The sequence below is a fragment of the Bos grunniens genome, chromosome 1 (genome assembly GCF_055505025.1).
Source record: "Bos grunniens cultivar Pamir isolate PY7600 chromosome 1, Bosgru_T2T1.0, whole genome shotgun sequence".
NCBI lineage: Eukaryota > Metazoa > Chordata > Mammalia > Artiodactyla > Bovidae > Bos > Bos grunniens.
In genome coordinates this window covers 104,235,748-104,250,559 of record NC_141165.1, presented here as the reverse complement: position 1 = coordinate 104,250,559, position 14,812 = coordinate 104,235,748, and the positions used below count along the sequence as shown (strand labels likewise).

The 14,812-nt window shown below is 38.8% G+C and overlaps 1 protein-coding gene across 22 annotated transcripts in view; it reads left to right on the top strand.

Moving 5' to 3' along the window:
• Window positions 1-14,812, top strand: part of HHLA2 (HHLA2 member of B7 family) — a 162,269-nt gene that overhangs the window by 133,815 nt on the left and 13,642 nt on the right. For all 22 annotated transcript variants that reach the window (XM_086407830.1, XM_086407827.1, XM_086407819.1 and 19 more), the window contains 3 exons: window positions 8,092-8,181; window positions 9,974-10,312; window positions 11,287-11,556. In XM_086407830.1, coding sequence (XP_086263956.1) covers window positions 8,118-8,181; window positions 9,974-10,312; window positions 11,287-11,556 — 673 coding nt within the window. In that variant the 5' untranslated portion in view covers window positions 8,092-8,117. The remainder of the gene's footprint in view (window positions 1-8,091; window positions 8,182-9,973; window positions 10,313-11,286; window positions 11,557-14,812) is intronic.

The following is a 14,812-nucleotide window of genomic DNA, read 5'->3' as shown; positions in this document are numbered from 1 at the left end:
TTAAGATGAACACAGGGGTAGCCATTCTGTTCTCTTTATTTTATGCTTGTAGAATGGCTTCAGGTTTTTCTTCTGTCTTGATTAGTCTCAGCATCTGGATTTCTTTTTGCCATGTTTCATTATGGAGGCTGCTTTTCTTTGCCTTCTTTCCCCACATCTGGAAATCAGCCACAATGTACCAGAACAAGGCGCTTCTAACATTTGAGCCCTTTTGTAAGGGTGCTGATTGCAACTTGGGTAGCTTCAATTTAATCCAAGGTGGAAGATTTCGGCTGCTTTGGGGGAAGAAAATAAATGTCTAAAAATAAAACTTAGGCATAAAAATAGGGCCAAATACTCATTAACTGCCTCACTTAGCTGAATGCTGAAATTATTTCCAAAGCGCTAAATCAGACATTTGTGTAGAAGAGGTTGAGTATGTTTTTTTATTCATAGTACTTCATCTTAGATGATAAGTGGGTTATGGCAATTTGTCATTTTATCCAAAAGACATGAATTAACCAGTTTTCAAGGGCCTAATTTTCGGCTCACGCTGACCCTTGAATTGGAGCATTTGTGCTCACAAGTCTTTTGGAATGGATTTTGTGGGCTGTTATATGGGAGGCTGGAGAGGCAGGCAGGACCAGGAGCCAGAGAATCCATCCAAGGCTTGGTAGGCTAGGATTAAGAATTTGATTTGACTGTGATGGGAAGTCACTGCAGTGATTGAATTAGAAGGCTGTTATAGACCTATTTATATTTTTAAGATATGACCTTGAATGCTGCGTTGACAGATTATAAGAAGGCAGGAGTAGAAGAGTGGTAACCATCCAGATAACTATTTTTGATATCCAGGTAAGAGATGATAGTGGCCTTGGGGTAGAAGGTGATGGTAGAGTTGGAAAGAAGTGCACAAATAATGGAGTTTTGTTTATTTCATTAATAAAAGACTGATTAATAGATTAGATGAGGGACATGAGGGAAGGGAAGAATCAAAGTTGATTTCTAAGTTTCTAGACTAAACAGCATGGAGGATATTGAGATAAAAACTGAAGGAGAAATGGGGTAATTTTTGTTGTTTTGTTCAGGGTGGACTAGAGAACAACTGTAAAGGGAATGAGGCATAAACCAAAGGTTCATGTTTGTTCTGTGATGCCTATAAGGCATCTAAATGAACAGGTCAAATGGGCAATTGAATATATGTCCTTGACTCAGTAGATAAATCTAAGAATCCTTGGTGTACAAATGTCATTCAGAGCCATGAAACAGAAGGACTTGTAAGCAGCTCTTTGCAGGAAACCACACTCAGCAGGAAACCCCTTGGTCTTGTCACCTTGCCTAACCTGGTGTTTCTTTCCATAGATCAAAGGAGTAGAAATGAAGAATAAGTAACAGATGACCAGATCTCTTCCCTAGCTTCTGCTTCGGTAATCTTATAAACAAAATGTGTGAAGAAGATAGCATCTAAATAAAGACCACAGTGCACACAGTGGGGGATGGTGATGACTCTGACCCCACCTCAACAATTAACTGAGATTGTTACTTCCCGTTTTCCCTTTAAACATTTTCAGGGCCAAGCAGAATCTTCGGAGTTGGTTTTGGGGGGATACGAGTCTGCCTTCTTCCCAAATTAATGGCTTTCTAATTAAAAGCAGGTTTCTTTTCTACCAACACTTGTCTCTCTCTCAGGTATTGATTTTCAAACAGTGAGCAGCTGGATCTGTTGGATAACAGGCTTACCAAGGGAGTGAGTATAGAGAAAGTTTAAGTCCTGAGAATGTCCTGTACTTTTACAGAAGCAGGACAAGCAAAGGAGGAGGCTGAGTAAGGAGGACTAAGGAGGAGCGGCCATGAGGAAGGAAAAACTAGGAGACTGTGGTGGCCTAGAACAAAGAGAAGAATCCTTAATAAAAAAAGATAACAGCCATGTTGAGTGCTCCTGTGAGATTGAATAAGATGAGGACAAACCGCATCCACTGAGTTGGCAACACAGAACTTCTTGGTGACACTGACAAAGGGCAGTTTATGACACTTCTTGGAAACAAGAGCCTGGAGTGGATTGAGGGGAAATGTTAAGGGGAAAATTCAGTTCAGTTCAGTTCATTTCAGTCACTCAGTCGTGTCCGACTCTGCGACCCCATGAATCGCAGCACGCCAGGCCTCCCTGTCCATCACCATCTCCTGGAGTTCACTCAAATTCATGTCCATTGAGTTAGTGATGCCATCCAGCCATCCAGCCATCTCATCCTCTGTCGTCCCCTTCTCCTCCTACATCTCGTCCCAATCCCTCCCAGCATCAGCGTCTTTTCCAGTGAGTCAACTCTTTGCATCAGGTGGCCAAAGTACTGGAATTTCAGCTTTAGCATCATTCCTTCCAAAGAACATCCAGGGCTGATCTCCAAAATGGGGGTGGCTATTTAGACAATTATTTTAAGAAGTTAACAGAGTTGAGAAATAGGTATATAGTTAACCAAGAGTCAGTGGAGAGTATTGTTTTTTCTCATGTTCTTAAGATGGGATAAATTGGAGCATTTTTGCTCATAGGATCAATCTAGTAGAGAAAAAGAATTGAATCATAGAGTAGAAAAGTGATGTAATTGCAGGGACAGATTTCTTGAAAATAAAAAGTGATGTGAGATGCAGAGCAAAAGCGAAGGGTTTGGATTTGGATAAGAGGAGGAGAGGAGTCAGAAGAGTAGACAGCTGTTAATGGGTTGGTTAAATTGATGCTAGGGGGATGAGGGAACATCCATAGTTAACTTTAACTAATTAATGAATCAGGGCTTCCCTGGTGGCTCAGCTAGTAAAGAATCTACCTGCAATGCAGGAGACCCAGGTTCAATCCTTGGGTTGGGAAGATCCCCTGGAGAAGGGAATGGCAACCCATTCCAATCTTATTCTTGCCTGGAGAATTCCATGGGCAGAGGAACCTGACTAAGTATAGTCCATGGGGTCGCAAACAGTTGGACACAACTGAGCGACTAACACTTCAACTTTCAATTAATGAATCAAGAACATCAGCTGAAAGGAGGTTGGGAAGCGGGGGTGCTGGAAGTTTCAAGAAAAGGTAGAAAATATTGCAGTCATCATGGAAAATGGGAAATTGAACCTTTAGTACAATAGTGGAAATGGAATGTTCTGAAGTTACATTAAACAAGGTAGAGTTAATTCTTGCTTGAAAGAGATTGATTAAATCTTGAATTGTTTTTTAATAGCCTGTAAAGGTGAAATGCATCATTACATATTTACATCTATTCATGGCAGAAAATGAATTTAATGATTACTTTTAATCTTACTGGGCTTCCCTGGTGGCCCAGACGGTAAAGCGTCTGCCTGCAATGTGGGAGATCCAGGTTCAATCCTTGAGTCAGGAAGATCCCCTGGAGAAGGAAATGGCAACCCACTTCAGAACTCTTGCCTGGAAAATTCCGTGGATGGAAGAGCCTGGTGGGGTGCAGTCCATGGGATCACAAAGAGTTGGACACAACTGAGCAACTTAGCTTCACTTTCTTTCTTTTCTAATCTTACTATTAAAGAGATAAGCCTTGTGATATATATCTTTTCATACATTATACAATCAAATACATCTATAAGAAGAAATATGAAGTTCTTATTTTTATAACTACTCCTGTTTTACATGTTTACTTTGCCAAACACTTTATTTTATGGTATGTTAGTTTACTACTGTGTTGGTTCCTGTTATGTAACAGTGATTTAATATTTCCATATATTTCAAAATAATCACCATGAGAAGTCTAGTTATGATCTGTCATATTACAAAGATATTATATAATTATGTACTCTGTTTCCCCCACACCGTACATTTCATGAGGCTTCCCAGGTGGTGCTAGTGGTAAAGAACCCAGCTGCCAATGCAAGAGACATAAGAGATGTGAGTTTGATCCCTGAGTTGGAAAGAGCCCCTGGAGAAGGGCATGGCAACCCACTCCAGTATTCTTGCATGGAGAATCCCCATGGACAGTGGAACCTGGGGGGCTATAGTCCATATAGTCTCACAGGGTTGGACATGAATGGAGCGACTTAGGATGCACGCGTGTACATTTCATACCCTGACTCAATTATTTTGCAGCAGGAAGTTTGTACCTTTTTTAAAAAAAAGCATTTCTTTTTTAAAAAAATAGTATTGTTTAGCTATTCCACGTCATAGTTGTGGCAGAGGAATCTGGTTATGGCATCCAAACTCGTAGTTGTGGCATGTGGGATTTAGTTCCCTGATCAGGGACCGAACCCAGGCCCCCTGTGTTGGGATCGTAGAGTCTTAGCCACTAGACCACCAGAGAAGTCTCAGGAATTTTGTGCCTTTTAACCTCCTTCATGTACATCTTTGTTGTTGTTAAGTCGCTTCAGTCGTGCCCGACTCTATGCGACCCCATAGACGGCAGCCCACCAGGCTCCCCCGTCCCTGGGATTCTCCAGGCAAGAACACTGGAGTGGGTTGCCATTTCCTTCTCCAATGCATGAAAATGAAAAGTCAAAGTGAAGTCGCTCAGTTGTGTCCGACTCTTCACGACCCCATGGACTGCAGCCTACCAGGCTCCTCAGTCCATGGGATTTTCCAGGCAAGAGTACTGGAGTGGGGTGCCTTCGCCTACTCCACATGTACATCTTTCCCTCCCCCTAATCCCTTCCCCTGTGGCAACAACCTGTTTGTTCCCTGTATCTATCTATACCTTGTTCATTTGGTTCACATTTTTTTTGGTGTGATTCGCATATGCGAGAAATTATACAGTATTTTAATATCTCTGTCAGACTTATTTCTATTACCTTAATACCCTCTAGTTACATCCATATTGCCGCAAATGGCAAGGTTTCATCCTTTTTATGACTGAATAATATTCCATTGTATATGTATATCATAGCTTCTTTATCCATTCATCTATTGATGGGCACTTAGGTTGCTTGTATATTGGCTATTGTAAATAATGTTGCAATAAACATATGGGTCCATATATCTTTTCTAGTTGTTTTTTTCTTTTTTTTTTTTCAGTAAATACCCAGCAGTGAAATTGCTGGATCATGTGGTAGTATTCTTAATTTTTCAAAGAATCTTCATACTGTTTTTCACAGTGGCTACACCAATTTCCATTCCCACCAACAGTGCATGAGGGTTCTCTGTTTTTCTACATCCTTGCCAACACATTATTTGTTATCTTTTTAAAAATTCTTAATTTTAAATTGAGTTATAGTTTAGGTACAATGTTACATAAATTTCAGGTGTACAAAATAGTGACTCACAATTTTTAAAGGTTATGTTCCATTTATAGTTGTTATAAAATATTGGCTCGTTTCCCTGTGTTGTACAATATATTCCTGAAGCTTATTTATTTTATACATACTAGTTTTTACCTCTTAATCCCCTACCCCCATGTTTTTCTTCTCCCCTTCCATCTCTCCAGTGGTAACCACTAATTTGTTCTCATTTCTGTGAGTCTGTTTCGTTTTTTGTGACACTCAGTAATTTAAGATTCCACATGTAAGTTACATCATATGGTATTTGTCTCTATTCATCTGACTTATTCCACTTAGCATAATACCATCCAAGTCTAACCATATGCAAATTCATTCTTTTTTTATGGTTGAGTAGTTTTCACTGTGTACAATGAAATACACACACACACACACACACACACTACATCTTTTTTTATCCGTTCATCTGCTGATGGCCATGTAGTTTGCTCCCATATCTTGGAAATTATAAATGGCGCCTGTATGAACATTGGGCTACATGCATCTTTTCAAATTAGTGTTTTTGCTTTTTTCAAATATATACCCAGGTGTGAATTAATGGGTCACACAGTAGTTTTGGCTCCGCTGGTAGCTCAGCTGGCAAAGCATCCATCTGCAATGCAGGAGACCTGGGTTCCATCCCTGGGTTGGGAAGATCCTCTGGAGAAGGGAAAGGCTACCGATTCCAGTATTCTAGCCTAGAGAATTCCATGGACTGTACATCTATGGGATTGCAAAGAGTCGGACACAACTGAATGACTTTCACTTTTCATGGTAGTTTTATTTTTAGATTTTTGAGAAATCTCCATACTGTTTCACAGTGGCTGCACCAATCTACATTCCCATCAACAGTATAGGAAGGTTCCGTTTTCTCCACATCCTCATCTACATTTGTTATTTGTCTTCTTTTTGATGATAGCAATTCTGACAGGTGTGAGGTGCTCGCTCATTGTGGCTTTGATTTGCGTGTCCCCGATGATTAGCAATGATGAGCATCTTTTCATGTGCCTTTTGGCCATCTACATTTCCTCTTTGGAAAAATGTCTATTCAGTTCTGCCCATTTTTAAATTGAATTTTGGTTTTTGATGTTGAGTTGTATGAGTTGTACTATATTTTGGATATTAATCACTTATTGGTCGTATCACTTGCAAATGTTTTTTCCCATTTGATAGCTCTTTTCATTTTGTCAATAGTTTCCTTTGCTGTGAAATAGTTTTTAAGTTCAATTAGGTCCCATATGTTCATTTTTGCATTTATTTTCTTTGCTTTAGGAGACATATCTAAAAAATATTGCTATGATTTATGTCAGAGTGTTCTACCTATGTTTTCTTCTGTCCGTTTTATGATTTTTGGTCTTATATTTAAATCTTTAATCTATTTTGAGTATGACATTAGAGAATGTTGTAATTTCACTCTTTTACATGTAGCTGTCTAATTCTCCCAACACCACTTATTAAAGAGTCTGTCTTTTCTCCATTGTGTATTCTTCCTTCCCTTGTCATAGTTTAATTGACCATATGTGTGGAGTTTTGTTTCTGAGCTCTCTATCTGTCCCACTGACCTATGTGTCTGATTTAGTGCCAGTATCATACTATTTTGATGGCTGTATGGTCTGAAGTCAGAGAGCATGATATCTGTAGCCCTTTTCTTCTTTCTCAAGATTATCTTGGTTATTCACGGTCTTTTACCTTTCCATACACATTTTAGAATTAGGTGTTCTAGTTCTGTGAAAATGCCCTCAGCATTTTGACGGGGATTGCAATGACTCTGGATTGCGTTTGGTCGTTTGGTCATTTTAACAGTATTCTTCCCACCCATTAACATTGTGTATCTTTCTGTCTGTTTGTGTCAGCTTCAGTTTCTTTCATTAGTGTCTTATAGTTTGCCATGTACAGGTATTTTACCTCCTTGGGTAGGTTTGTTCCTAAGGATTTTATTCTTTTTGATTCAATGGTAAATTGGGTTGTTTCCTTAATTTCTTTCTGATAGTTCATTATTTGTGTATAGAAATGCAACAGACTTCTGAATATTAATTTTGTAACAAGCTCTAGTAGTTTTCTGGTTGCCTCTTTAGGATTTTTATGTGTATATCAAGTCATCAGCAAATAGTGACAGTTTTACTTCTTCCTTTCTGATCTCAATTCTACTTTGTCTTGTCTGATTGATGTGACTAGAATTTCCAATACTATCTTAAATAAAAGTGGCCAGAGTGGGTATCATAATCTTAAAGGAAAGGCTTCCAGCTTTTCACCATTGAGAATGATGTTAACTGTGAGTTTGCCATCTATGTACTTTATTATGTTTTGGTATATTCCCTTTATGCCCAGTTTTCTGGAGGGTTTTTATCATAAATGGATTCTGAATTTTGTCAAAAGCTGTTTCTGCATTTATTGAGATGATCATACAGTTTTTTATTCTTCAAATATCCAGAGAACCACCATTTAATGTATACCAAATCTTTATTCATTCAACAGCCATTTTTCAGAATCTGTTATATAGCAGGTACTGCCTTAGATGTGAAATCTCTTCTTCAGAGTTAACATCCTGCTATACATTTAGTGATATGTCCTGTTGGCCTCCTATGTGCAGAAACATGTGCACTTTTAAAAGGGGATTGTGCTACTTAAAAGTTGCCTTGTAATCTGATTTTTCTCCTATAACATTAAGAGCTTCTTTCCATACCATTGAACTGTCTTTTACAGTATTTAATTTTAAAGATTTAATGGTTGTAGAAGAATTATTTGTGTGAATGCAGCAGAGTTAATTTAATGATTCTCCTATAGGCAGAGACATTAATTCTTTCTTCTCCAATTCCTGTCTGCACTTGAAATCTGTAACTTGCATATTTTGCTTCTCTTTGATAGTATCAGGAATATGATCTCCACGAGACATGAAGGCACAGGCAGTGCTGGCTTTCTTCTTCCCTCTTATACCATGTCTATGTGGACCTCAAGGTAAGTGCCTTTATACTATTCCCAAGTGTTGGTTATGTGTATCATTAGACAGGAACATGAGCCACAATACAAGGGGGCTGTTTCCTCTGTAGCCATAGCATTGTCAACTTTTCTAAAAGATCAATTAATAATAAACAGGAGGCAGACGGAAGTCTGCATGAAGATTAAAAATAATGTTTTCTTCTGTCTACTCTGATTAAGGCTCTTTCTAATCTGTTATCTGTTACCAGATATAAAATCACTATAAAGGCAAATTTGATTGGTTGGTTGATTTGTTTTTAAGTGTTAGCTTGGTGCTTGACACAACAAAAGGTACTATCAGCTTTGCTAGGTCCTATGATAGGCACTTTTAATTACCCAATAAAATACTAGAGATGTTTAGTAGGACAATTAGGGAAGTCAACAAAACCACTCCTTTTCTTTCCTACCTTTCCACATCTCTCAGCTTAATGCCACATTCCTCTAGCCTTTAGACAGACTGTTTCTCTGAGGCAAAGTGGGACATGGCAGAATGGAAAGAGCCTCAGAAGAGAAGGCCAAGGGAAAAGACTTTGTGACCTGGCCACATGAACACCCAATTCTCCCATCACAGGTGGCTTTGGCCAAGGTCAATGGAGTAAAATAATGTCCTTTCCAGTGAAAATATCACAAAATTCATAGATAAGGCATATGATCTACTTTTCATTTTGTCCAGGAAAAAGTGGCTACTACCTGCAGTGATTATGAGATAATAAGTATATTTTCTTTGCAAAAACCTGATTGTGATGAGTCCATTTGCTTTTTAAGATCACTTTCTGAAGTTGACTATATATGGGCTTCCCTGGTAAAGAATCTGCCTGCAGTGCAGGAGACCTGGGTTCAATCCCTGGGTTAGGAAGATCCCCTGGAGAAGGGAATGGTTACCCATCCAGTTTTCTTGCCTGGAGAATTCCATGGGCAGAAGATCCTGGCAGGCTATAGTCCATGCGGTTGCAGAGTCAGACATGACTGAGTGACTAACACTTTAACTTTACTTCAAACATATATATAAACTTATATGTATTAGGAGGATTGGACTTCTACATTTATATCTAGAATAATATTTCTTAACTATATTTTAACTGACTCATAGGATACCCTGTGAGTTGTCCTAAAGCCAAAATAAATGAGTCACTTCATGTCCCCTTTTGGACTCCTCCTATGTGTGCCATTTCTTGAAACTAATGTCTGTTTATTCCCAACAGATGCCTGAATGCAGCATTATCTTTTACATGTCCCAAATATTTCCTAACCCAACCAAGTTAAGATTTTTCTATTCTGTAAGAGTCTGCTGGCTCCAGAAGCTGAATAAACTATTTAATAATTTGTTATTGTATAGTAAGTATTAAAGATATATGTTCAGGGATAAAAATCAACAGGAATCTTTAATTTATATAATATAATATAATATAATATAATATAATATAATATAATATAATATAATTTCCAGTAACTGTGTAGGCCAAGATCAGAGGAGAAATGAGACTATTGATCAAGCATCAAGCAAGGTTTCTATGCTTTACACTGTTGTCAATTCTAATAGTTACATTGAATCCAACAGATACTCAATTAAAATTGCAGACACTCAAATACAGCTCAAATACAGAGCTTCATGGCTTGTTTCTGAGAACTGGACTAGCAAAGGTTCTTGATAGATAGATAGATGATAGATGTTAATGATCAGGCTGCTGACCTAGGATAGTTCTAGGTAGCCCTGATATAACCCTGATAAGCACCCATCACTAATTCACTTCATAACTGCTCTTGTTTTCAGATGCTTCCTTCAGTCATGTTAGTATGAATGAGCAAATCATCACTGGAAGACTAGGTGAAGATGTCATTCTCCCTTGCTCATTTGAGAGTGGACCCAATGTCGTAATTCACTGGAAGAACCAAGATACCAATGTTTACTCATACTACAAAGACAGCGACCAGTTGGAAAAGCAAGATCCCAATTATGTAAACAGGATATCCCTCTTCCATGGTGAGATTCACAATGGGAATGCCTCCCTGTCTTTCAGAAGATTAACCCTTCAGGATGAAGGAATCTACGTATGCTATGTGGGAACATCACTTGGAAAAATCACAAAGAAAGTAGTCCTAAAAGTGGGAGGTGAGTGCACATGTAAGCTTTAACAAACACGACAGTGGTACCATTCTATGTTGCCTGGAATGCCTTCCTGTTAGTTGAATAAGCTGTGGGCTTCCTTCTAAGACAATGTGTACAAACTACCTCATTTTTAATGCATAGTATTTTCGAGTATAGCATTGATACACCCATTATTCCATTAATAGGTATTTGGGTATTCGTAGTGTTTTACATTACAAAAAAATGTTGTGATGAACATCCTTATATTTAATATTAGGAAATGGTCTGAAACAAAAGGGTCAGGAGTAAAATTATAATATGTCACGTACAGCAGCAGCATAAGAGTATCCATTTCCCCTTAAGTCTTATATCAGCACCTAATATTACCAGTTTTAAGAAATTCTGCCAATATGATAGCCAATGTTGAATTATTGATTTAAATTACATTTCCTATTTTCTAAATTATTTTTAATATTCTATGCTTTCCCCTATCTTTATTCACTTTGCTTATCTAATCATTTATTTGTTGGGGGGAGGGGCGTTTTCTAATAGGCTTTGTCCTTTCTCCCTCTGTTCCATTTAGCTGCTTCAAACCTTGACTCAGAAATCTAAGAATTATGGGTAAATGAAGAACCAAAAAGCCTCTGAGTCAGTACCTGAGGAGTACAGAGTGCTGCATGAGCTCCACTTTATCAACTTCTGACACTCACATTTTAACTGCTCACTGAGGCCATTTTTTTTTCTAGAATTCTTTCTAGAAAGTTGAGCTTGCTAGTTGCTGTGTATCCATGCATACTTTTTGTTTTTCTTGTCGATCACCAGACTATATCCTAAGATTCTACAGAATTTTTGTAGTTTTTCCTTTCAGAAACTGCCAAGTTTTACTCACAAAGCTTGGCTTTTCGGTTCACAGGTATTAAAATACTAAGTGTTCTGCACAGGCAGCCTAAAAAGAAACTAATGAGAGTTCCTCACATGCCCTTCTTTTTCCCTCATAGCTTTTGTCACACCTGTGATGAAGTATGAAAAGAATACCACCAACAGCTTCTTAATATGCAATGTGTTAAGTGTTTTTCCTTATCCAATTATCACATGGAAAGTGGATAATAATACATCTATCTCTGAAAACAATGGGAAAGAAGTTGGATCTTTGGGTCCTTTTCATATAAACAGCAGAGTAAATATTACAGGATCAAATTCATCATATCAGTGTGAAATTGAAAACCCACTGCTGAAGCAAACATGGACAGGAAGATGGACAAGGAAAGGTAGGCTTTCTGTGTGAATGTGCTGTCGGAGGTAGGGAGGGAACGGGGATTGATTTACAGATAAAGAAAGGAATACAAAAAGGAAGGAAATGCATTTGCAGCAGTCAGAAGACCAGACCGAAGTCCCAGCTCTAATTAATGGCTCTATTGCCTCAAGCAATCATTTTTATTTGTGAGTGTTGGTTCCATGTTGGTAAAATGGAAGTAATCCTTACCTTGCAAGGTGTTTATGAGTTAAAGGAAAATGTGTGAAATGAAAAGTATCAAATATATTTGTATGTATTACTGTATTTCTCTATGGTTCTTCTACACAGAATTTTCTACCTACATTGCACTTTAAAAGATCAGAGGAGAAGGAAAGGATGCTTGTCTACTAGCAGGTCACAACCTCTGATTCTTACCAGTTTTTCAACCAACAAAAATTAGCATTGCTTCTATTTAGTCTCCTTAAGTAGCATTAGCCCATTAATCTTTATAAACACATCTGCTCCTTCCTCTCATTTATTTGAACAAACCCAAACTCTGATCAATCTATCTATAGCATACTGTTTAAGGAGAGTTTAAAGAGAAGAAAAATTAAATTGACACCATTTGTCTATTACTGAGGAAAATTATTTGTTTTATAGTTCACTAGAAGTAAAGCAAATTTTTTCTGTAAATCTCCATTATATAGGGAAAGTAGAGGTAACTTCTTGCCTGGAGAATCCCAGGGACAGAGGAGCCTAGTGAGCTGCCGTCAATGGGGTCGCATAGAGTTAGACACGACTGAAGTGACTTAGCAGCAGCAGCAGCAGAGGTTAGCTATCTTTTTTGGGCCTTTCCTTCCCCTGAATTTTCTTAACTTTCAAATATATTGAAGTACAGTGGACTTACAATATTATTTCAGGTATAAAATATAGTAATTAGATATTTTATAGATTACACACCATGAGTTCAATTCAGTCACTAAGTCGTGTCCGACTCTTCACAACCCATGAACTGCAGCACGCCAGGGCTCCCTGTCCATCACCAACTCCCCGAGTTCACCTAAACCAATGTCCATCGAGTCGGTGATGCCATCCAACCATCTCATCCTCTGTCGTCCCTTTCTCCTCCTGCCCACAATCTTTCCCAGCATCAGGGTCTTTTCCAGTGAGTCAGCTTTTCGCATCAGGTGGCCAAAGTATTGGAGTTTCAGCTTCAACATCAGTCCTTCCAAAGAACACCCAGGACTGATCTCCTTTAGGATGGACTGGCTGGATCTCCTTGCAGTCCAAGGGACTCTCAAGAGTCTTCTCCAACACCATAGTTCAAAAACATCAATTCTTCGGCGCTCAGCTTTCCTCACAGTCCAACTCTCACATCCATACATGACCACTGGAAAAACCATAGCCTTGACTAGATGGACCTTTGTTGGCAAAGTAATATCTCTGCTTTTTAATATGCTGTCTAGGTTGGTCATAACTTTCCTTCCAAGGAGTAAGCGTCTTTTAATTTCATGGCTGCAGTCACCATCTGCAGTGATTTTGGAGCCCAGAAAAATAAAGTCTGACATTGTTTCCACTGTTTCCCCATCTATTTCCCATGAAGTGATGGGACCAGATGCCATGATCTTAGTTTTCTGAATGTTGAGCTTTAAGCCAACTTTTTCACTCTCCTCTTTCACTTTCATCAAGAGGCTCTAATTTAGTTCTTCACTTTCTGCCATAAGGGTGGTGTCATCTGCACTTCTGAGGTTATTGATATTTCTCCTGGCAATCTTGATTCCAGCTTGTGCTTCTTCCAGCCCAGCGTTTTTCATGACGTACTCTGCATATAGGTTAAATAAGCAGGGTGACAATATACCGCCTTGACGTACCCCTTTTTCTATTTGGAACCAGTCTGTTGTTCCATGTCCAGTTCTAACTGTTGCTTCCTCACCTGCATACAGGTTTCTGGACAGGCAGGTCAGGTGGTCTGGTATTCCCATCTCTTTCAGAATTTTCCACAGTTTATCGTGATCCACACAGTCAAAGACTTTGGCATAGTCAATAAAGCAGAAATAGATGTTTTTTCTGGAACTCTCTTGCTTTTTCGATGATCCAGCGGATGTTGGCAATTTGATCTCTGGTTCCTCTGCCTTTTCTAAAACCAGCTTGAACATCTGGAAGTTCATGGTTCACATATTGCTGAAGCTTGGCTTGGAGAATTTTAAGGATCACTTTACCAGCGTGTGAGATGAGTGCAATTGTGCAGTAGTTTGAGCATTCTTTGGCATTGCCTTTCTTTGGGATTGGAATGAAAACTGACCTTTTCCAGTCCTGTGGCCACTGCTGAGTCTTCCAAATTTGCTGGCATATTGAGGGCAGCACTTTCACAGCATCATCTTTCAGGATTTGAATTAGCTCAACTGGAATTCCATCTCCTCCACTAGCTTTTTTCGTAGTGATGCTTCTTAAGGCCCACTTGACTTCACATTCCGGGATGTCTGGCTCTAGGTGAGTTATCACACCATCGTGATTATCTGGGTCGTGAAGATCTTTTTTGTACAGTTCTGTGTATTCTTGCCACCTTTTTTTAATATCTTCTGCTTCTGTTAGGTCCCTACAATTTCTGTCCTTTATTGAGCCCATCTTTGCATGAAATTTTCCCTTGGTATCTCTAATTTTCTTGAAGAGATCTCTAGTCTTTCCCATTCTGTTGTTTTCTTCTATTTCTTTGCATTGATCGCTGAGGAAGGCTTTCTTATCTTTCCTTGCTATTCTTTGGAACTCTGCATTCAAATGGGTATTATCTTTCCTTTTCTCCTTTGCTTTTCACTTCTCTTCTTTTCACAGCTATTTGTATGCCTCCTCAGACAGCCATTTTGCTTTTTTGCATTTCTTTTCCATGGGGATGGTCTTGATTCCTGTCTCCTGTACAATGTCACGAACCTCTATCCATAGTTCATCAGGCACTCTATCAGATTTAGTCCCTTCAGTCAATTTCTTACTTCCACTGTATAGTCATAAGGGATTTGATTTAGGTCATACCTGAATGGTCTAGTGGTTTTCTCCACTTTCGTCAATTTCAGTCTGAATTTGGCAAAAAGAAGTTCATGATCTGAGCCACAGTCAGCTTCCAGTCTTGTTTTTGCTGACTGTATAGAGCTTCTCCATCTTTGGCTGCAAAGAATATAATCAATCTGATTTTGGTGTCGACCATCTGGTGATGTCCATGTGTAGAGTCTTCTCTTGTGTTGTTGGAAGAGGGTGTTTGCTATGCCAATGCATTCTTTTGGCAGAACTCTATTAGCCTT